This window comes from Genypterus blacodes, unplaced genomic scaffold (genome assembly GCF_046128005.1).
Source record: "Genypterus blacodes isolate CSIRO-AG114 ecotype Tasmania unplaced genomic scaffold, CSIRO-AGI_Gbla_v1 ptg000003l_1, whole genome shotgun sequence".
Lineage (NCBI taxonomy): Eukaryota > Metazoa > Chordata > Actinopteri > Ophidiiformes > Ophidiidae > Genypterus > Genypterus blacodes.
Window position 1 is genome coordinate 8,275,313 of NW_027466817.1, and position 21,669 is coordinate 8,296,981.

The 21,669-nt window shown below is 41.7% G+C and overlaps 1 protein-coding gene across 11 annotated transcripts in view; it reads left to right on the forward strand.

Moving 5' to 3' along the window:
- Positions 1–355: 355 nt before the first annotated feature.
- LOC142995581 (von Willebrand factor A domain-containing protein 5A) overlaps positions 356–21,669 on the forward strand; it is a 34,528-nt gene continuing 13,214 nt past the window's right edge. The window contains exons 1-22 of one of the 11 annotated variants that reach the window (XM_076146774.1): positions 356–510; positions 1,092–1,154; positions 1,474–1,676; positions 1,769–1,991; positions 2,135–2,298; positions 2,390–2,504; positions 2,622–2,797; positions 2,890–2,978; positions 3,232–3,376; positions 3,667–3,746; positions 3,861–3,975; positions 4,099–4,257; positions 4,347–4,450; positions 4,617–4,837; positions 5,357–5,395; positions 5,672–5,713; positions 6,100–6,123; positions 19,313–19,351; positions 19,786–19,872; positions 20,136–20,299; positions 20,565–20,688; positions 20,781–21,173. In XM_076146774.1, coding sequence (XP_076002889.1) covers positions 1,112–1,154; positions 1,474–1,676; positions 1,769–1,991; positions 2,135–2,298; positions 2,390–2,504; positions 2,622–2,797; positions 2,890–2,978; positions 3,232–3,376; positions 3,667–3,746; positions 3,861–3,975; positions 4,099–4,257; positions 4,347–4,450; positions 4,617–4,837; positions 5,357–5,395; positions 5,672–5,713; positions 6,100–6,123; positions 19,313–19,351; positions 19,786–19,872; positions 20,136–20,299; positions 20,565–20,688; positions 20,781–20,860 — 2,436 coding nt within the window. In that variant the 5' untranslated portion in view covers positions 356–510; positions 1,092–1,111 and the 3' untranslated portion in view covers positions 20,861–21,173. Of the gene's footprint in view, positions 588–666; positions 686–1,091; positions 1,155–1,473; positions 1,677–1,768; positions 1,992–2,134; positions 2,299–2,389; positions 2,505–2,621; positions 2,798–2,889; positions 2,979–3,231; positions 3,377–3,666; positions 3,747–3,860; positions 3,976–4,098; positions 4,258–4,346; positions 4,451–4,616; positions 4,838–5,356; positions 5,396–5,671; positions 5,714–6,099; positions 6,124–6,335; positions 6,375–6,808; positions 6,896–7,158; positions 7,323–7,587; positions 7,712–7,803; positions 8,197–12,967; positions 13,069–13,387; positions 13,591–13,682; positions 13,906–14,048; positions 14,228–14,303; positions 14,419–14,535; positions 14,712–14,803; positions 14,893–15,145; positions 15,291–15,582; positions 15,663–15,776; positions 15,892–16,014; positions 16,174–16,262; positions 16,367–16,528; positions 16,750–17,268; positions 17,308–18,024; positions 18,260–18,303; positions 18,409–18,458; positions 18,504–19,312; positions 19,352–19,785; positions 19,873–20,135; positions 20,300–20,564; positions 20,689–20,780; positions 21,174–21,669 lie in introns of those variants that run through there. The other 10 variants (XM_076146775.1, XM_076146773.1, XM_076146776.1 and 7 more) reach the window with 10 other exon arrangements.

Genomic DNA, 21,669 nt, shown 5'->3' on the forward strand with positions numbered 1-21,669 from the left:
GCGGACTGTCTCTGCTGCTGCTGTCATATCGCTGTCCGGGTCATATCAATGCGGAAAAAGAGTCTGTGAAATCAATCAGTGAAGGACTTTCTGTTCTTCTGGTGTTTATTTCTCAAATGTATGCGTTTACTTGAGAGGTCAGATAGCGAGTGGAAAAACGTTAAAGCCCCGTAACTCAGGGGTGGGGAACGTCAGCCCGCGAGGCCGTTTGGTCCGGTCCGCGGGCGGGTCCGGCGATCTGGGCCAACAATTGTCCGCGACCGCTAGATCGCTCCGCGCACCAGTGTGGTGGTGAAAACAGAGAAAGAACATCTGGGAGCTTCTGTCCTACTCGGATTCCGCACTCCAGCGTAGCACGAACTGGAAACTCGCCACGGTGGGACACAGTTCGCCCACTCTCCCTGCGCACTTTTAAGGGAGCAGAACACTGACATCTTTCCGGTGCCACGAAACCGAACACACCCACCCGATACCAGAGTGACTTGCAATTGCGCAAACCAGGACATTTAGGTGCGTTTGACATCCCGGAACACCCTGAACACACACACACACACACACCTCTGCGCACCAAGTATATCTTCTTACAGGTAAGACTCTATTTTTCTTCTTTTTTAAACAAACCACTTCAGGAATGATAGCATACCAAGCTAAAAGAAATCCCGGACATTTCATGTGACGCATGCAGGTAAACGGTAGAATACAAACGTATTTTGTTGTTTGTTGTTCTTTTGTTGTTTTTACATCATGTTGGATTGGCTTTCGCTGAAAGTTACAGAAAAAGCTGCTTGTGTCAGAGTGACTCCCCAGGGCGTTTCATAGACGCTATAGTTGGCCTAATAAAATCAATAATATCTATTATTTTAATTATTATAAGTTGCAACATGGAAATAGCACAATTTTAGGAGATACATCAACAAAACAAAGATGAACGCCCTGTACTTCCCCAGTATGAACTTGTATTTAACTTGCTTATTTGTGCAGTGATTAGATTATTTGGATAATTTGGGCCTGTAAAGCCCTTGGAGACATTGTATGTGATATTGGGCAATACAAATAAAATTGACCTTCCTTGATGACTTACTTTCCTACAGCTATTACTTGGTACTACACAATGGTGACCTGCTGTGGCCTGCTTACTGCTGGGAAGGAACCAGGTACAGAGCTGTTTGAAAAACAGGAAATATCACTGACACATACTGTACAACAACAAAAGCCTCACACATGGAGCATAAAACAAATAAAGACATCTTATATTTGGTGCTGGGCAAGCATAATAGAAGTCATTGATTCAGTAAAATGTGAAACAATTGTTTTTCCACCTCTTAAAACGTTAAAGTATTCATGCTAAAAATTCAAGGTTTGAAAACAAATGCGGCGTCTATAAAGGTCTCAGGGGGGCTTGCATACATACACCATGCATAGATTTTCACAAATGTGTGTTGACGTTGTTGCTTTGCTTCCGTTCCACTTCAGTTCCTCTGAAGAGCATTGAGGTGGAGGTGGAGGTGAGGGACCATGTGGCTTCAGTGGTCTCCACTCTGCTCTATGAGAACAAGGAGGACAAACCAATAGAGGCTGTTTTTGTCTTTCCTCTGCCTGGAGATGCTGCTGTCTGTCATTTCAGTGCTAAGATTGGACAGACGCAGGTTGTTGCTGAGGTTCGGGAGAAACAGAAGGTGAGCTGGAGAATGATGCTTCTTCTCTGCAACTTGAAAAACAGCATTCTCCAGTCCAAAGGTGTCCCTGACATTTGTCCTCTGCATTTCAGGCTCGTGAGGAATATGATGACGCGCTGAGCTCCGGTCAGCAGGCCTTCCTTTTGGAGGAGAGCGAGCAGAGCCCAGATGTATTCACTCTGAGTGTGGGCAGCCTGCCTCCAGGAGAGAGCGCCTCCATCAGGCTGGAGTATGTCACTGAGCTGGCTGTGCAGGCTGATGAAGGGCTGAGGTTTTGTCTTCCTGCTGTGCTCAACCCTAGATACCAACCTCAGGGTAGGAAACCATGAACCCTCAAGTTTCAGCGTGCAACACCTGCAGGAGTTTTACTCTGGCTCTCTTACTGCTCGGCTTTGTATGTTTCCTTTGTGTATCTTTTAATCTTCAATTGAGATATTCCTATCTTGCCGTCTTTGTAGGTAGTGCAGACGGTGTTCAGGTGACCTCTGTGCCAGCTTCCCTTGTGCCCTACGGTCTGTCTTTCTCTGCCCGGGTGTCCTCTCCTCGTCCTATCTCCAAAGTAGAGTCCAGGTCTTCCTTGGAGGCGCTGCAGTACCTCAACACTGAGCAAACCCAGGCCACGGTACAGTGGTTGTGTGTGAGATTCACCATTTCTGTACAATAATGTAGCCCACTACGTTTTTCATATTTACAGAAATGTTTATGAACTGCAGGTCAAGTTGGCTGCAGAACACAAGTTTGACCGGGACGTTGAGCTGTTGATTTACTACAAAGATGCTCACCAGCCCACTGCTGTGGTGGAAGCAGGCCAGGCCTCTGCTAAGTCTGGTGAGTGGACATGAGTGAAGCTCTGACGCCTCTAAGAGGAGGATCTTCGCCTTCATCCTCCAACTGGAAGAAATGCAGATCTGCGTTCATTCTGCCTGAGTGTCTCTTATGTTTCAGGCACTCTGATGAGCGATGCAGTAGTGATGGTCAGCTTGTACCCTGAGTTCCCCCAGGCTGTGATGTCCTCAGTCGCCTCATGTGGAGAGTTTGTGTTCTTATTGGATCGATCTGGAAGCATGGATTGTCCCATGGGCAGTAACCAGAACGCTCAGACTCGCATTAGCAGTGCCAGGGTATACCGTCAAAATTAATTCTATCCTGAAATCAGTGGTCCACTTCCTGTCGCACAGTGGCCTTTATTACATTTCATCTCTCCTTCATCAAGGACACCCTGCTGCTCCTGCTGAAGAGTGTGCCAATGGGCTGCCATTTCAACATCTACAGCTTTGGATCCAGTTTTGAACACATCTTCCCGTAAGTGTTGTGCTATGGATATGTGGTAATGTGGCACTATCAGGGTACAGTTCACATAAAAACCAAAATATCATGCAGACTGCTTGGCAACCTGATGGACACTTATTCAGAGTACATACCTGAAATTATAGTTTACTTACTTACTTACTTACTTACCTACTTACTCCATAGTCAAAACAATCAGTAGATCAATGAATTGATCAAAATAATCAATTGAGGCAGCCTCAGTGTACACGTGTGTTTCTGATTGCAGTAAGAGTGTGAAGTACAGCCAGGAGACCATGGATGAGGCTTTGAAGAAAGTTGAGACCATGGAGGCTGATATGGGAGGAACTGAGATCCTTCAGCCTCTCAAACATATCTACAGTCAGCCATGCATCCCCAGTCAGCCAAGACAAGTAATACACACACACACACACACATCACAAGGTGTTACATAAATAAAAACACAACATAAATCATTCAACACATTGTCATTGTTGATGCACTGATGCCAAGAACAGATCTAGAATAGAGTGACCACGCCTTAGCTGTGTTTTGTTTTGTTCTGTTCTGGTCTGGATAAGTCCTCTGGTATGATGAATCATATGTCTCTCTGTGTGTTGTGTGGACGACTTTGTGCAAGTGCTGCATGTTTCAGGCTTGAATGTAAATCCACCTATTGAAGTGTGTAATCTCTCCTCCCTAGCTGTTTGTCTTTACTGATGGTGAGGTGGGGAACACGAAAGATGTCATTCATCTGGTAAAGAAGAACTCTGGCTCCCACAGGTGAGGACACAAAAACAACAACCGCAGACATCTACTGTACATTACATCACATTACATTACTGTACATAGCTCCTAAAATGGGTTGTAGTTAGAAATAAAAGTGCTTTGTTGTAGGTGTTTCTCTTTTGGGATTGGCGAGGGAGCCAGCTCTGCTCTGATCAACGGAGTGGCAAAGGAAGGAGGAGGCCACGCTCAGTTCATCTCAGGAGGTGACAGGATGCAGCCCAAAGTAAGACGGCCCAGAATCAAGATGTTGAATTCCATTTAAAAACCCTTTTTGGACAGGAAAGGTGGTTACAGAAAAACGAAAAAGCAGTACCTTCCCTTTCTTTTTGAACCTTTTTAAACACAGGTGATGCAGTCACTGCGCTTTGCACTGCAGCCTGCGGTTGTTGACATTAAAGTCAAATGGGATTTGCCAAAGGGAGTGTCTGTCACTGCTCTGTCTCCACCCATTACAACACTTTTCCAGGGTCAGAGGTCTCTAATTTATGGCCAGCTCACTGGACAGGTAGGAGCAATGTTTTTTTTAGGAACAAAACATCTTAAAACTGTTCTGTTCCCATGTCCTGAGTCCTGAGTTTTCTAACACCGACACAGAGTTCAAAGGCAGCAGAGGGCTGTGTGACGGTGACGTACAAGCTGGCAGGTCATCCCTCTCAGAACCAAATGCGCTTTGGTCTCAAACCCACAGAGGACACTGGGTAAAACTGGGTTTGGTCGTATACTCAGGGCTGAACATAAGTACTGTATGAGAGAGAGAGAGAGAGAGAGAGAGAGAGAGAGAGAGAGTCAAGCAGCAGGATTGAGTTTGCAAAATTAACTAAGTTTCTGTATTGTTGCGGTAAAGTATCCACTCTTTCTTTTCAGACTAACAGTCCACAGGTTGGGTGCTCGCACTCTGATTCGCTCCCTGGAAATGGAAGGGAGAGAGAACACAAAAAAGGAGGGTGGAGGAGTGAAGGAGAAGGTGGTGGAGCTCAGTGTTCAGTCAGGAGTGAGCAGTTCCTTCACTGCTTTTATCGCTGTCAACAAAGGCAGTGGTGATGCAGTCCAGGGGCCTCTAGTGCGCAGAAACGTGCCAACACCCAGTAAGTTTCTATCCAAGCAAGTAAACAAACGTACAGTATGTTACACCTGCTGCTTTGAAGTCATTAGTTGATGATGGTGATGATGAGAGTGTGACAATAAGAAAAGGCACAGCTTTCATTAATACAGGACTATCAATGATCAGCTCTCATATGCAGATGCTAAACTACATTCATTCAATGTAATGCTTGATGAATGAATGATAATAAGGTTTTGTAATCCAAAAGAACAAAGTCTCCAATTTGGCTTTCCTATGCTCACCAGTACAGAACACATTCCCTTCAAAGTAAGACTTTTAGTAAAGTAAAGCAAGACAGGAAATACTGAAAGTACTAAGAAAATGATCACATAGCAAAAGTGTAAGAGAGTATCGGGGATGATAAAGGCCGAGGGGATGCTGCCAAAGATACCTTACCTTAACTATAAACTGAATTTCATATGTAAGTGAGAAAAAAAGAGTTATAATAAGCTGTTTTGTTTTTTTACTTTCCCACATGTTCCATTCTCTCTTGTTATTTCAGTGATGTGCTTAATGTCTTGCAGTGCACCTTCTCCTCAAGGTAAAAGCTTGAATTTAGTGCACACTTGTATAACTCTCAACAACACCACACATACGTAGCTCTGGTCAGAATGATATTTACATTTTCTATCATGCCTTTATATGAAGTATGTAAGACTCTCTAAATGTTGTTTATCAGACACACTGAGCCTTTCAATCAAATGTGTTTTGGGAATCCAGACAGACGTCGACCTCTGGCCTAAGGGATGCTGCCAAAAATACTGTTTTGTTTGATTGACTTTCTAACATATAATTCCCTTCTCTCTTGTTATTTCAGCGATGCACTTCAGATCAATGGCTTACAGTTGTCCTCAATCAGGTAAAGCTTGAATTTAGTGCACACTTGTATAACTCTCAACAACACCATTCATACAGTAGCTCTGGTCAGAATGATATTTACATTTTCTGTCATGTCTTGATTAGTATGTGAGAGTTTGAACTGTTGTTTATCATATTATGAGATCTGATCTCATCAGACACACAGAGCCACAAAACATGGTATAACAGATTCTCTTTGGCCAGAATCGTAAAGGTTGTTGACCTCTGGCCTAAGGGAAGTCAGAAATACTTCATTTCAGCTCACATTCTTCCCACGACAAGTTGATGACAAATGACAAATAAGAATTCAGTTGTTTTATGCCCAATTTCTTTTTTTAAATTTACGTTTGAACATGCATATAATTCCCTTCTCTCTTGTTATGTCAGTGATGGTTGGATGCGGTGCTCCAGGTAAAATATTGAATTTTGCACACACCTGTATAACTCTAAACAACACAACACATACTTTTTCTCTAGTTAGAATGATATTGTAATGTTCTGTCATGTCCTTATATTGACTTAAGTCAATATGTAAGATCATGTAGCTGTTGTTTGTCATCATAATATAAGACAGTTTTCAGTTCTATATTTGTATGTATTATTATGTTTACTCCATTTCCCAGTTGTCCTAGATATGGCTATGGCTGCTGGACCTTATAGAGGTGTGTGTTTGCCTTCAGGGTTCTTTGTGTGTGTGTGTGTGTGTGTGTGGTGGAGGAGTTTAAGCTTAAAATGAGAAAAAGAGAGTTTTACTTAAGCTCTTCAACCAAAACGTTGTTTTGTGTTCCTGCACGACCTAATCCTACAAATGCTTTGACTTAAATGGTGCAAGCAAGTTTCTATTATTGTTATTGTTATTCTCATGTTGAAAGTAAACACTTGAATTGAACACACTCCTGTATATATGAAGTCTCAACACCTACACCACATGTCTCTGGTGAGAGGGGTGTTTTCTGTCACGTCTTTTATGAACTATGTAAGATTTGTAACTGCTTTTTGTTCTCAGCATATGAGACGGTGATGGCATGGGACACACTGAGCCTCTCAATGAGTCATATTTCATTTCACTGTTGGCTTTTTGATATTTATTTCTCAGCTAAAAAAGGAATTTCTAAACGTATGGCCACAGCACAATGTCATGCAGAGGAAGAGGAGGATGATGATATGTCCTTTGGGATAGACGGTATGTTACCATAATGACGCATAACTTGTGTATTTTTGTGAATGTCATCATTACATTCTGCTTTTCAGAGTAATGTATTTTAAGCCTTATTATTAGTAAGAGAGTTGTGTAGTATGTTGCATTTCACAAAGACTATGCATCCATCACAGTAACATACAGCAGTGGCCTCCATCCAGGACCTACAGCAGATAGAAATACACGTCAGAGTGGCTAAATCCTGGATTTATTGATCTTGATCTAGATGATCTCTTTGTCATCAACAGGAAGTTTTGGGTCTGCAGACGTTGAGCCTCAGCAGCCACCCAGAGACCCCCTGCTGCAGATGGTCTCCCTCCAGAAGGCCTCTGGGTGCTGGGTGCTTGAACCAGCTCTTGCTGCTGCACTGGGAAAGACCACTGAAGAGGTGGAAAAGCCAAAGCCTGCATCGGTGGGTTGTTAGGAAATATTTAGTCTATACATTACAAAAACCTCATTTGATCAAGTCCATACATAACTTGTTGCACCTCTGGCTGCAGCTCATCCCTGCATGCATCGAGTCAAAGACAGAAACCCCTGTCAGGTTGTCTGTCAATCACTTAGACTTAGACACTTGCTTGTTGTTCAACTCAGGGTCTTGCAGGGAGGCCAAAGTGAGGTTGAGTTGATTGCTTCCTAATGATTTCTTTGTTCTTTTCTTGGATTTGTGGAAATAGGTGAAGAATGAAGTGTGGGCCACCATCCTGGCTCTGATCTGGCTTCATGGTTTTAAAATGGATGCCCAGGAGGAGTGGGAGCTTCTTGCTATGAAGGCTGCATCATGGCTGCGTGCTGAGAAAGGTAATGATGATGATGCTATGATGCTATTATGTACAGATGTGGCCTGTGCCCTCTACCAATCACTTCTGTGTCTGTGATTGTTTGTTTTTTAGCACCATGTGTGACAGAGTGTGTGGAAGCTGGAAATGTGCTGCTGGGCTCCACGGTGCAGAAAGAAGCTCTGGGGCTGTGAGGTTCTCATTAAGCCTGGATTCTCCTCCAGCATTAAATCACAGACGCAGATCCGTTCCTTCCTTTCCTGTTAATCTGTACTACTACGCACCTTAACATAGCATAACATCGTTGCCTATTGCTCAAAGGCCACCTAAGATCAGCTTTGTACTATTTTGACTTACTTTGTTTAAACCACTTTACATTTGATATGAGGAAGAAGAAGACAACCATTATATGATTAGACAAAGATGTTCTCCTGCCTTAAATGTTGAATTCTGTGTTGTATCAAACTGTCTTTGTCTGTGAAAATTAAAAATATTGTGTGATCTGCACATGGTGTGGTGGGGACTGAACACTGAATGTATTTTAGACACAGAAATGAGTCTTTATACAAAATCTAAGCAGGCATGTAAGATTTTAGTACTTCAGTGATTTGTGAATGAAGGTGAATATTCCATTTCAGTACAACAAGTCAAGATACTATAATGAAGCTAACAAGCATTATTATCCTGCGGATCTGTGCATCAATAACAGGAAGAGGTCTGCACTACAGCGCCCCCTGTTGGGCTTTTCAGGTTAAAGGTTAGGTTAAGTTAGTTTGCGGGCATTCTTTAACAAGTTATTGAAAGTGATCTACCAAATGGTCAAGAGAACCATTAAAGGGTTAATTGGTGCTGTTGCTAATTGACTAACTAAATCTAACTGAATTGCTGCTTTCAACCTTTTAAAATGTGATGCTTTAGGGTATTTGAACTGTCTGTCACACATGATAGGCAAATTGAAGGCATTAGCTGTGGTAAACTTCAAAAACAACACTTGCCATGCGATGACTCAGCATACTTCCATTGAATTCCATTGATTCATACTTCAGTAATCGACAGCATAGTGCGTTCTGGTGTTCAGCTAGTCTAACTTAGTCACAGGTGAGTGAATGATCTCAGGTTAACATGTCAGTCATTTCAAGTTTGTCAAGTTTACTTATAAACTCCCCTTTAGCACATCAACACTATTGTTTCATGAGTTTTAGTAGTTGTGGTTCTTTGACTGAACCAACTGTAGCTGCAGTTTTCTCCATTAAGCTTGACTGCCAGCTCCAAGTCCACATCTATTACCAAGGTGCAAATCGACAACACAGGTAATAACCAAGCTACAGTTTTAAAATGCATCTTAAGCATCAAAGACTCTTGTAGGTATTCAAAGGTCATTGTGACCCTTTGTGAGATGAGATGTATAGAGATTCCATTCATATTAGTGGATGTTGTGTATGTCACTACCTATACATTTATCACTAAAAGCTCATAGTTGAGTCACTTGAGTCTTTGTGTGCTGACGGGATGTAGACCCTGTCAGCAAACATTCACCCTGTGAATGAGGTCAAACCAGTAAACTCTACTCCCACCCGTCAGTGAGACAGCCGTCCTTTGTGATCCAAATGTCTGTGTTCTCAGTCATCCAGGTCAGTATATACTGTAGATGTATGACTAAAACCACAGCGTTGAGGTGTTCTTACCTTTGCTTTTCAAGTTTGCCTTCAAAGTTGTAGATAAGAAGGAGGCATATCTATTCTATTCTCTTCTGCTATATTTCAGATACCACAGTGATATACTGGCCCCTCTTTGGTGTTCAAAAGCTACAGAATGTTCACATGTCAGGCCTTAATGCTCAATTTAAGAGAAATTCATTCAAATTCCCTCTGTTTATCTTAACATTCATGTTAGTGAGTGAGCTGTTTGTGACCCTGGCATGAATGCAGCTCTACTGAACAAAAATATGAGTGCACGCTGACATTTCTCATACTATTTCTTGTCAAACTACTGGGTTGTGATATGTTCCTTCCATCAGCTCATATACACTGTGGGTGTGTGCGGGCGCGCGTGTGTGTACATACTGTATATATATACTGAAATGTATAGTAAATATACGTTTAGTATAGTAGTATGCAAGTATTATATTATTAAGTTAGCATAATGTTAATTGGTTTTGCTCTTTAAATTGAAAGATGCATCTTTACAAATTGCTCTTTATTTTGCATCGCAAATTTTCTTTCTTTCAGTTGAATCAATTTGAAACATGAACAAAAACATCTGTGACAATTATTATACCACATGGTACAAGACAAATGTACAATATAGGAAGATGAAAATGCACATTTTCATAAACATTTGAAGATAAATCTTAACAATAAAAAAGTAATTAAAATACAAAACACAAAAGGTAGATGCCATCTGAAATAAAGCTTTGATATTCAAGCTGAAATCTCTTTTTCCCTTCTTTCAACACGTTCAGGCATTCATAAGATGATGCTATATAACTATTTTAATAGAATTAACAATTCATCAATGCATTTATCATTTAATCAAAGATCAATCATACATGGGGTGAATCATACAGTAGGGAGGAGCAGGGAGGTGATGGCATTAAGGACACAATGAGACAATAAAGAGTGCTACCTGGCAAATATCAGTCACCCTGCATCACTTTCATTATAACAAGGATGGATGACAAAAGATTTCAACCACAACTATGTCACATTAATCAACCATAGTAGGGCTGAGAGTGAATTCCAGATGGGAAAATATTCACCATCAGCCACATTTAATGGGCTGAAGTAAAGCAGTGCATCACAGTACACTGTATCTGATTCCACCTGCCTTCCCTAATCTGAACAGCTTTCCAAGAAGTGTGAATAGTAATAATAGTAATAGTAATAATAATCTGAATTGTGGATCTGATCACATCTGGATCTGGTGCACTGCAGGACTAAGATACTACATGCTGGTGGTACATCTGTTGGCTTCTTTACAGATCGTAAAATGCATTAAATAAGGATGAATATGCCCACATCCACACAAATGAAAGTACCTGACCAGAGAGACAAGCCTCTGCTACATCGTCCATGCATATGAAGTCACTGTATTAAAGTGGTGAAAAATAGCTATAGTATAAAAATAACAACACTGTTTCCTTGTTTGTCTGAAGCTGAGTATACATTCGTCATGCACAACTGGGCGTTTGATTCATTGGAGCAGGCCATTCAGATGTGCAGCACTAAGGTCCCTTTTGGAGGTCTAAAGTGCATTGTGTATCATTCATTTCTCACTGAGGCGTTTGTTAGAAAGCAGGTGAGGCTTGTCTCACGTATCTCAGCTCATTACGTGTTTGGAAGTGACAGCAACACACAGCTAAGTCTTATGCGTGCAAATAGATTGATAAACAGAAGAAACTTGAAGAGAAGCATCTGATTTGTGATGATCTGTACATGGACACTCCAAGGCCATGGCTGTCCTTGGAAGTGCCTCTTTACATGTCTTTCCTTTAATATCCGTATAGATATAATATCTGTCTATCTATAGAAATGTGTCTTTAACCTTCAGCCATGTTACAGTAAATCTGCTTGGGGTTGTGGTGCAGATTTACTTTGTACTTTCCCCTGTTTCAAGACTCCAACGGACAATCTGGGGCTGCCACAGACAAAACAAGAATAATCATGACAAATTGTCATGAAGTGTGTGGTTTTCAGCTCAAAATGGTGGACATAGATTGTAGGATGAAATGTGCCCACCGCTGGCCAACAGAAAGGAGAAGGACAAGTTAAGTGGATGCACGTTCGTTCAGCAGCTCGGCTCATATATGACTACCAGACCTTCAGACATTACTGCAGTTGAGGAGGGAAAAGGCAGGACAATGATCTACTGAGGACCTGTGACCATCCTCCGGGATGCCTGATTCACTTATAGCCACAGACCCATGCAGCTAAGATTGCTCCTGATGTAAGGGGCTCACCAGATGCCACATTCAATTCAGATTGAGGCACCTTCGTTGATAACACAACAACAACAACAACAACAACAACAACAACAACAACAACAACAAGGCTATATTACTGTTTTTTCTTAACTTAAATTACGTGTCTATCAAATGTTACACGAGCTGGTTAGTTTTCCGATGCATCACTTTATTCAGACAGTGCTTCCCTCTGCCCCGATGCGGAAACAGACTGGGCTCAACAAACAAGTGGGGATTCAGCCAGTCAGCATATTGGGATGCGGCCATTGTGACATACTGTATCTGTCTGTCTGTCTCACGGTCTGTCTCTGCTGCTGCTGTCATATCGCTGTGCCGTGTCATATCAATGCGGAAAAACAGTCTGTGAAATCAACCAGAGAAGGACTTTGTGTTGTTGTGGTGTTTATTGCTCAAATATATGCGTTTACTTGAGAGGTCAGATAGCGAGTGGAAAAACTTTAAAGCCCAGTAACTCTTAACTGGTGTCTGGACCAGAATAAAACGTATGATTATATAGAAACGATGAGAAACGATATGTTTAACAATAATTTCAAATCAAACTAGAAGAAATTGCGATAAGCGCACTAGCGAGAAAGGAGAAGTGATTCTCTTAATGCATTGTGGGTATTGTGTAAAGTCCAGTGTGGTGGTGAAAACAGAGAGAGAACATCTGGGAGCTTCTGTCCTACTCGGATTTCGCACTCCAGCGTAGCATGAACCGGAAACTCGCCACGGTGGGACACAGTTCGCGCACTCTCCCTGCGCACTTTTAAGGGAGCAGAACACTGGCATCTTTCCGGTGCCACTAAACCGAAACCGAACACATCCACCCTATATCAGAGTGACTCGCAATTGCGAAAACCACACACACACACACACACACACACACACACACTCTCTGCGCACTAAGAATATCTTCTTACAGGTAAGACTTATTCTTTTTTTTAACAAACCACTTAAATAATGATAGCATACCAAACTAAAAAGAAGTCCCGGACATTTCATGTGACGCATGCAGGTTAACGGTAGAATACAAACTTATTTTAGTTGTTTTTAAATCAAATGAAAGTAACAGAAATAGCTGCTTGTGTTAGAGTGAGACCTGCATGAGATGCAATAGTTGGCCTAATTTTATAAGTTGCAACATGGAAATAGCACAATTTTAGGAGATACATCAACAAAACAAAGATGAACGCCCTGTACTTCCCCAGTATGAACTTGTATTTAACTTGCTTATTTGTGCAGTGATTAGATTATTTGGATAATTTGGGCCTGTAAAGCCCTTGGAGACATTGTATGTGATATTGGGCAATACAAATAAAATTGACCTTCCTTGATGACTTACTTTCTTACAGCTATTACTTGGTACTACACAATGGTGACCTGCTGTGGCCTGCTTACTGCTGGGAAGGAACCAGGTACAGAGCTGTTTGAAAAACAGGAAATATCACTGACACATACTGTACAACAACAAAAGCCTCACACATGGAGCATAAAACAAATAAAGACATCTTATATTTGGTGCTGGGCAAGCATAATAGAAGTCATTGATTCAGTAAAATGTGAAACAATTGTTTTTCCACCTCTTAAAACGTTAAAGTATTCATGCTAAAAATTCAAGGTTTGAAAACAAATGCGGCGTCTATAAAGGTCTCAGGGGGGCTTGCATACATACACCATGCATAGATTTTCACAAATGTGTGTTGACGTTGTTGCTTTGCTTCCGTTCCACTTCAGTTCCTCTGAAGAGCATTGAGGTGGAGGTGGAGGTGAGGGACCATGTGGCTTCAGTGGTCTCCACTCTGCTCTATGAGAACAAGGAGGACAAACCAATAGAGGCTGTTTTTGTCTTTCCTCTGCCTGGAGATGCTGCTGTCTGTCATTTCAGTGCTAAGATTGGACAGACGCAGGTTGTTGCTGAGGTTCGGGAGAAACAGAAGGTGAGCTGGAGAATGATGCTTCTTCTCTGCAACTTGAAAAACAGCATTCTCCAGTCCAAAGGTGTCCCTGACATTTGTCCTCTGCATTTCAGGCTCGTGAGGAATATGATGACGCGCTGAGCTCCGGTCAGCAGGCCTTCCTTTTGGAGGAGAGCGAGCAGAGCCCAGATGTATTCACTCTGAGTGTGGGCAGCCTGCCTCCAGGAGAGAGCGCCTCCATCAGGCTGGAGTATGTCACTGAGCTGGCTGTGCAGGCTGATGAAGGGCTGAGGTTTTGTCTTCCTGCTGTGCTCAACCCTAGATACCAACCTCAGGGTAGGAAACCATGAACCCTCAAGTTTCAGCGTGCAACACCTGCAGGAGTTTTACTCTGGCTCTCTTACTGCTCGGCTTTGTATGTTTCCTTTGTGTATCTTTTAATCTTCAATTGAGATATTCCTATCTTGCTGTCTTTGTAGGTAGTGCAGACGGTGTTCAGGTGACCTCTGTGCCAGCTTCCCTTGTGCCCTACGGTCTGTCTTTCTCTGCCCGGGTGTCCTCTCCTCGTCCTATCTCCAAAGTAGAGTCCAGCTCTTCCTTGGAGGCGCTGCAGTACCTCAACACTGAGCAAACCCAGGCCACGGTAGAGTGGTTGTGTGTGAGATTCACCATTTCTGTACAATAATGTAGCCCACTACGTTTTTCATATTTACAGAAATGTTTATGAACTGCAGGTCAAGTTGGCTGCAGAATACAAGTTTGACCGGGACGTTGAGCTGTTGATTTACTACAAAGATGCTCACCAGCCCACTGCTGTGGTGGAAGCAGGCCAGGCCTCTGCTAAGTCTGGTGAGTGGACATGAGTGAAGCTCTAACGCCTCTAAGAGGAGGATCTTCGCCTTCATCCTCCAACTGGAAGAAATGCAGATCTGCGTTCATTCTGCCTGAGTGTCTCTTATGTTTCAGGCACTCTGATGAGCGATGCAGTAGTGATGGTCAGCTTGTACCCTGAGTTCCCCCAGGCTGTGATGTCCTCAGTCACCTCATGTGGAGAGTTTGTGTTCTTATTGGATCGATCTGGAAGCATGGATTGTCCCATGGGCAGTAACCAGAACGCTCAGACTCGCATTAGCAGTGCCAGGGTATACCGTCAAAATTAATTCTATTCTGAAATCAGTGGTCCACTTCCTGTCACACAGTGGCCTTTATTACATTTCATCTCTCCTTCATCAAGGACACCCTGCTGCTCCTGCTGAAGAGTGTGCCAATGGGCTGCCATTTCAACATCTACAGCTTTGGATCCAGTTTTGAACACATCTTCCCGTAAGTGTTGTGCTATGGATATGTGGTAATGTGGCACTATCAGGGTACAGTTCACATAAAAACCAAAATATCATGCAGACTGCTTGGCAACCTGATGGACACTTATTCAGAGTACATACCTGAAATTATAGTTTACTTACTTACTTACTTACTTACCTACTTACTCCATAGTCAAAACAATCAGTAGATCAATGAATTGATCAAAATAATCCATTGAGGCAGCCTCAGTGTACACGTGTGTTTCTGATTGCAGTAAGAGTGTGAAGTACAGCCAGGAGACCATGGATGAGGCTTTGAAGAAAGTTGAGACCATGGAGGCTGATATGGGAGGAACTGAGATCCTTCAGCCTCTCAAACATATCTACAGTCAGCCATGCATCCCCAGTCAGCCAAGACAAGTAATACACACACACACACACACACATCACAAGGTGTTACATAAATAAAAACACAACATAAATCATTCAACACATTGTCATTGTTGATGCACTGATGCCAAGAACAGATCTAGAATAGAGTGACCACGCCTTAGCTGTGTTTTGTTTTGTTCTGTTCTGGTCTGGATAAGTCCTCTGGTATGATGAATCATATGTCTCTCTGTGTGTTGTGTGGACGACTTTGTGCAAGTGCTGCATGTTTCAGGCTTGAATGTAAATCCACCTATTGAAGTGTGTAATCTCTCCTCCCTAGCTGTTTGTCTTTACTGATGGTGAGGTGGGGAACACGAAAGATGTCATTCATCTGGTAAAGAAGAACTCTGGCTCCCACAGGTGAGGACACAAAAACAACAACCGCAGACATCTACTGTACATTACATCACATTACATTACTGTACATAGCTCCTAAAATGGGTTGTAGTTAGAAATAAAAGTGCTTTGTTGTAGGTGTTTCTCTTTTGGGATTGGCGAGGGAGCCAGCTCTGCTCTGATCAACGGAGTGGCAAAGGAAGGAGGAGGCCACGCTCAGTTCATCTCAGGAGGTGACAGGATGCAGCCCAAAGTAAGACGGCCCAGAATCAAGATGTTGAATTCCATTTAAAAACCCTTTTTGGACAGGAAAGGTGGTTACAGAAAAACAAAAAAGCAGTACCTTCCCTTTCTTTTTGAACCTTTTTAAACACAGGTGATGCAGTCACTGCGCTTTGCACTGCAGCCTGCGGTTGTTGACATTAAAGTCAAATGGGATTTGCCAAAGGGAGTGTCTGTCACTGCTCTGTCTCCACCCATTACAACACTTTTCCAGGGTCAGAGGTCTCTAATTTATGGCCAGCTCACTGGAAAGGTAGGAGCAATGTTTTTTTTAGGAACAAAACATCTTCAAACTGTTCTGTTCCCATGTCCTGAGTCCTGAGTTTTCTAACACCGACACAGAGTTCAAAGGCAGCAGAGGGCTGTGTGACGGTGACGTACAAGCTGGCAGGTCATCCCTCTCAGAACCAAATGCGCTTTGGTCTCAAACCCACAGAGGACACTGGGTAAAACTGGGTTTGGTCGTATACTCAGGGCTGAACATAAGTACTGTATGAGAGAGAGAGAGAGAGAGAGAGAGAGAGAGAGAGTCAAGCAGCAGGATTGAGTTTGCAAAATTAACTAAGTTTCTGTATTGTTGCGGTAAAGTATCCACTCTTTCTTTTCAGACTAATAGTCCACAGGTTGGGTGCTCGCACTCTGATTCGCTCCCTGGAAATGGAAGGGAGAGAGAACACAAAAAAGGAGGGTGGAGGAGTGAAGGAGAAGGTGGTGGAGCTCAGTGTTCAGTCAGGAGTGAGCAGTTCCTTCACTGCTTTTATCGCTGTCAACAAAGGCAGTGGTGATGCAGTCCAGGGGCCTCTAGTGCGCAGAAACGTGCCAACACCCAGTAAGTTTCTATCCAAGCAAGTAAACAAACGTACAGTATGTTACACCTGCTGCTTTGAAGTCATTAGTTGATGATGGTGATGATGAGAGTGTGACAATAAGAAAAGGCACAGCTTTCATTAATACAGGACTATCAATGATCAGCTCTCATATGCAGATGCTAAACTACATTCATTCAATGTAATGCTTGATGAATGAATGATAATAAGGTTTTGTAATCCAAAAGAACAAAGTCTCCAATTTGGCTTTCCTATGCTCACCAGTACAGAACACATTCCCTTCAAAGTAAGACTTTTAGTAAAGTAAAGCAAGACAGGAAATACTGAAAGTACTAAGAAAATGATCACATAGCAAAAGTGTAAGAGAGTATCGGGGATGATAAAGGCCGAGGGGATGCTGCCAAAGATACCTTACCTTAACTATAAACTGAATTTCATATGTAAGTGAGAAAAAAAGAGTTATAATAAGCTGATTTGTTTTATTTACTTTCCAACATGTTCCAACTCTCTTGTTATTTCAGGGATGGGCCTCAGGCTTTGCAGTTCACCTTATTCTCGAGGTAAACTTCAAGCTGAATTTAGTGCACACTAGTATAACTCTCAACAGCACCACACATAGCTCTGGTCAGAATGATCCTTACATACTTCATGTTAAGACATGATAGAAAATGTCAGACTCTCTAACGGTTGTTTATCAGACATACTGAGCCTTTCAATCAATGTGTTTTGGGAATCCAGACAGATTCTCTTTGGCCAGAATCGTTAAGGTTGTCGACCTCTGGCCTAAGGGATGCTGCCAAAAATACTTTCATATGTAATTTTTGTGACAAATGAGAAATAAGTGTTCAGCTGTTTTGTTTGATTTACTTTCTAACATATAATTCCCTTCTCTCTTGTTATTTCAGTGATGCCCTTGAGATTTATGGCTCACAGTTCTCCTCAAGTTAAAAGCTTGAATTTAGTAACTCTCAACAACACCACACATACGTAGCTCTGGTCAGAATGATATTTATATTTTCTATCATGCCTTTATATGAAGTATGTAAGACTCCCTAAATGTTGTTTATCAGACACACTGAGCCTTTCAATCAGTAAGATTCTGTTTGGCCAGAATCGTTAAGGTTGTCGACCTCTGGCCTAAGGGATGCTGCCAAAAATACTTAATCTAAACTATAAACTGAATTTCATGTAAGTTCGGTGACAAATGAGAAAAAAGAGTTTAGCTGTTTTGTTTTATTTACTTTTTCAACATGCTCCAACTCTCTCATTTTTTTCAGTGAAGCGCGGTGCTCCTCCTCCTCCAGGTAAAGCTTTAATTTAGTGCACACTAGTATAACTCTCAACAGCACCACCCATAGCTCTGGTCAGAATGATCCTTACATACTTCATATAAAGACATGATAGAAAATGTCAGACTCTCCAACGGTTGTTTATCAGACACACTGAGCCTTTCAATCAGTAGAAATGTGTTTTGGGAATCCAGACAGATTCTCTTTGGCCAGAATAGTAAAAGTTTTGGGAATCCAGACAGATTCTGTTTGGCCAGAATCGTTAAGGTTGTCGACCTCTGGCCTAAGGGATGCTGCCAAAAATACTTAATCTAAACTATAAACTGAATTTCATGTAAGTTCAGTGACAAATGAGAAAAAAGAGTTTAGCTGTTTTGTTTTATTTACTTTCCAACATGCTCCAACTCTCTCATTTTTTTCAGGGAAGGTCTTCAAAATGAGAGGCTGCAGTGCTCCTCCTCCTCCAGGTAAAGATTTAATTTAGTGCACACTAGTATAACTCTCAACAGCACCACACATAGCTCTGGTCAGAATGATCCTTACATACTTCATATAAAGACATGATAGAAAATGTCAGACTCTCTAACGGTTGTTTATCAGACACACTGAGCCTTTCAATCAGTAGAAATGTGTTTTGGGAATCCAGACAGATTCTGTTTGGCCAGAATAGTAAAAGTTGTCGACCTCTGGCCTAAGGGATGTTGCCAAAAACACTTTCATTTGTAATTTTGGTGACAAATGAGAAATAAGTGTTCAGCTGTTTTGTTTGATTTACTTTCTAACATATAATTATTCTGCAGTCCAGGGGCCTCTAGTGCACAGAAACATGCCAACATCCACTAAGTTTATAAACAAGCAATCGTAAAGGTTGTTGACCTCTGGCCTAAGGGAAGTCAGAAATACTTCATTTCAGCTCACATTCTTCCCACGACAAGTTGATGACAAATGACAAATAAGAATTCAGTTGTTTTATGCCCAATTTCTTTTTTTAAATTTACGTTTGAACATGCATATAATTCCCTTCTCTCTTGTTATGTCAGTGATGTTTGGATGCAGTGCTACAGGTAAAATATTGAATTTTGCACACACCTGTATAACTCTAAACAACACAACACATACTTTTTCTCTACTTAGAATGATATTGTAATGTTCTGTCATGTCCTTATATTGACTTAACTTAATATGTAAGATCATGTAGCTGTTGTTTGTCATCATAATATAAGACAGTTTTCAGTTCTATATTTGTATGTATTATTATGTTTACTCCATTTCCCAGTTGCCCTAGATATGGCTATGGCTGCTGGACCTTATAGAGGTGTGTGTTTGCCTTCAGGGTTCTTTGTGTGTGTGTGTGTGTGTGTGTGGTGGAGGAGTTTAAGCTTAAAATGAGAAAAAGAGAGTTTTACTTAAGCTCTTCAACCAAAACGTTGTTTTGTGTTCCTGCACGACCTAATCCTACAAATGCTTTGACTTAAATGGTGCAAGCAAGTTTCTATTATTGTTATTGTTATTCTCATGTTGAAAGTAAACACTTGAATTGAACACACTCCTGTATATATGAAGTCTCAACACCTACACCACATGTCTCTGGTGAGAGGGGTGTTTTCTGTCACGTCTTTTATGAACTATCTAAGATTTGTAACTGCTTTTTGTTCTCAGCATATGAGACGGTGATGGCACGGGACACACTGAGCCTCTCAATGAGTCATATTTCATTTCACTGTTGGCTTTTTGATATTTATTTCTCAGCTAAAAAAGGAATTTCTAAACGTATGGCCACAGCACAATGTCATGCAGAGGAAGAGGAGGATGATGATATGTCCTTTGGGATAGACGGTATGTTACCATAATGACGCATAACTTGTGTATTTTTGTGAATGTCATCATTACATTCTGCTTTTCAGAGTAATGTATTTTAAGCCTTATTATTAGTAAGAGAGTTGTGTAGTATGTTGCATTTCACAAAGACTATGCATCCATCACAGTAACATACAGCAGTGGCCTCCATCCAGGACCTACAGCAGATAGAAATACATGTCAGAGTGGCTAAATCCTGGATTTATTGATCTTGATCTAGATGATCTCTTTGTCATCAACAGGAAGTTTTGGGTCTGCAGACGTTGAGCCTCAGCAGCCACCCAGAGACCCCCTGCTGCAGATGGTCTCCCTCCAGAAGGCCTCTGGGTGCTGGGTGCTTGAACCAGCTCTTGCTGCTGCACTGGGAAAGACCACTGAAGAGGTGGAAAAGCCAAAGCCTGCATCGGTGGGTTGTTAGGAAATATTTAGTCTATACATTACAAAAACCTCATTTGATCAAGTCCATACATAACTTGTTGCACCTCTGGCTGCAGCTCATCCCTGCATGCATCGAGTCAAAGACAGAAACCCCTGTCAGGTTGTCTGTCAATCACTTAGACTTAGACACTTGCTTGTTGTTCAACTCAGGTTCTTGCAGGGAGGCCAAAGTGAGGTTGAGTTGATTGCTTCCCAATGATTTCTTTGTTCTTTTCTTGGATTTGTGGAAATAGGTGAAGAATGAAGTGTGGGCCACCATCCTGGCTCTGATCTGGCTTCATGGTTTTAAAATGGATGCCCAGGAGGAGTGGGAGCTTCTTGCTATGAAGGCTGCATCATGGCTGCGTGCTGAGAAAGGTAATGATGATGATGCTATGATGCTATTATGTACAGATGTGGCCTGTGCCCTCTACCAATCACTTCTGTGTCTGTGATTGTTTGTTTTTTAGCACCATGTGTGACAGAGTGTGTGGAAGCTGGAAATGTGCTGCTGGGCTCCACGGTGCAGAAAGAAGCTCTGGGGCTGTGAGGTTCTCATTAAGCCTGGATTCTCCTCCAGCATTAAATCACAGACGCAGATCCGTTCCTTCCTTTCCTGTTAATCTATACTACTACGCACCTTAACATAGCATAACATCGTTGCCTATTGCTCAAAGGCCACCTAAGATCAGCTTTGTACTATTTTGACTTACTTTGTTTAAACCACTTTACATTTGATATGAGGAAGAAGAAGACAACCATTATATGATTAGACAAAGATGTTCTCCTGCCTTAAATGTTGAATTCTGTGTTGTATCAAACTGTCTTTGTCTGTGAAAATTAAAAATATTGTGTGATCTGCACATGGTGTGGTGGGGACTGAACACTGAATGTATTTTAGACACAGAAATGAGTCTTTATACAAAATCTAAGCAGGCATGTAAGATTTTAGTACTTCAGTGATTTGTGAATGAAGGTGAATATTCCATTTCAGTACAACAAGTCAAGATACTATAATGAAGCTAACAAGCATTATTATCCTGCGGATCTGTGCATCAATAACAGGAAGAGGTCTGCACTACAGCGCCCCCTGTTGGGCTTTTCAGGTTAAAGGTTAGGTTAAGTTAGTTTGCAGGCATTCTTTAACAAGTTATTGAAAGTGATCTACCAAATGGTCAAGAGAACCATTAAAGGGTTAATTGGTGCTGTTGCTAATTGACTTACTAAATCTAACTGAATTGCTGCTTTCCACCTTTTAAAATGTGATGCTTTAGGGTATTTGAACTGTCTGTCACACATAATAGGCAAATTGAAGGCATTAGCTGTGGTAAACTTCAAAAACAACACTTGCCATGCGAT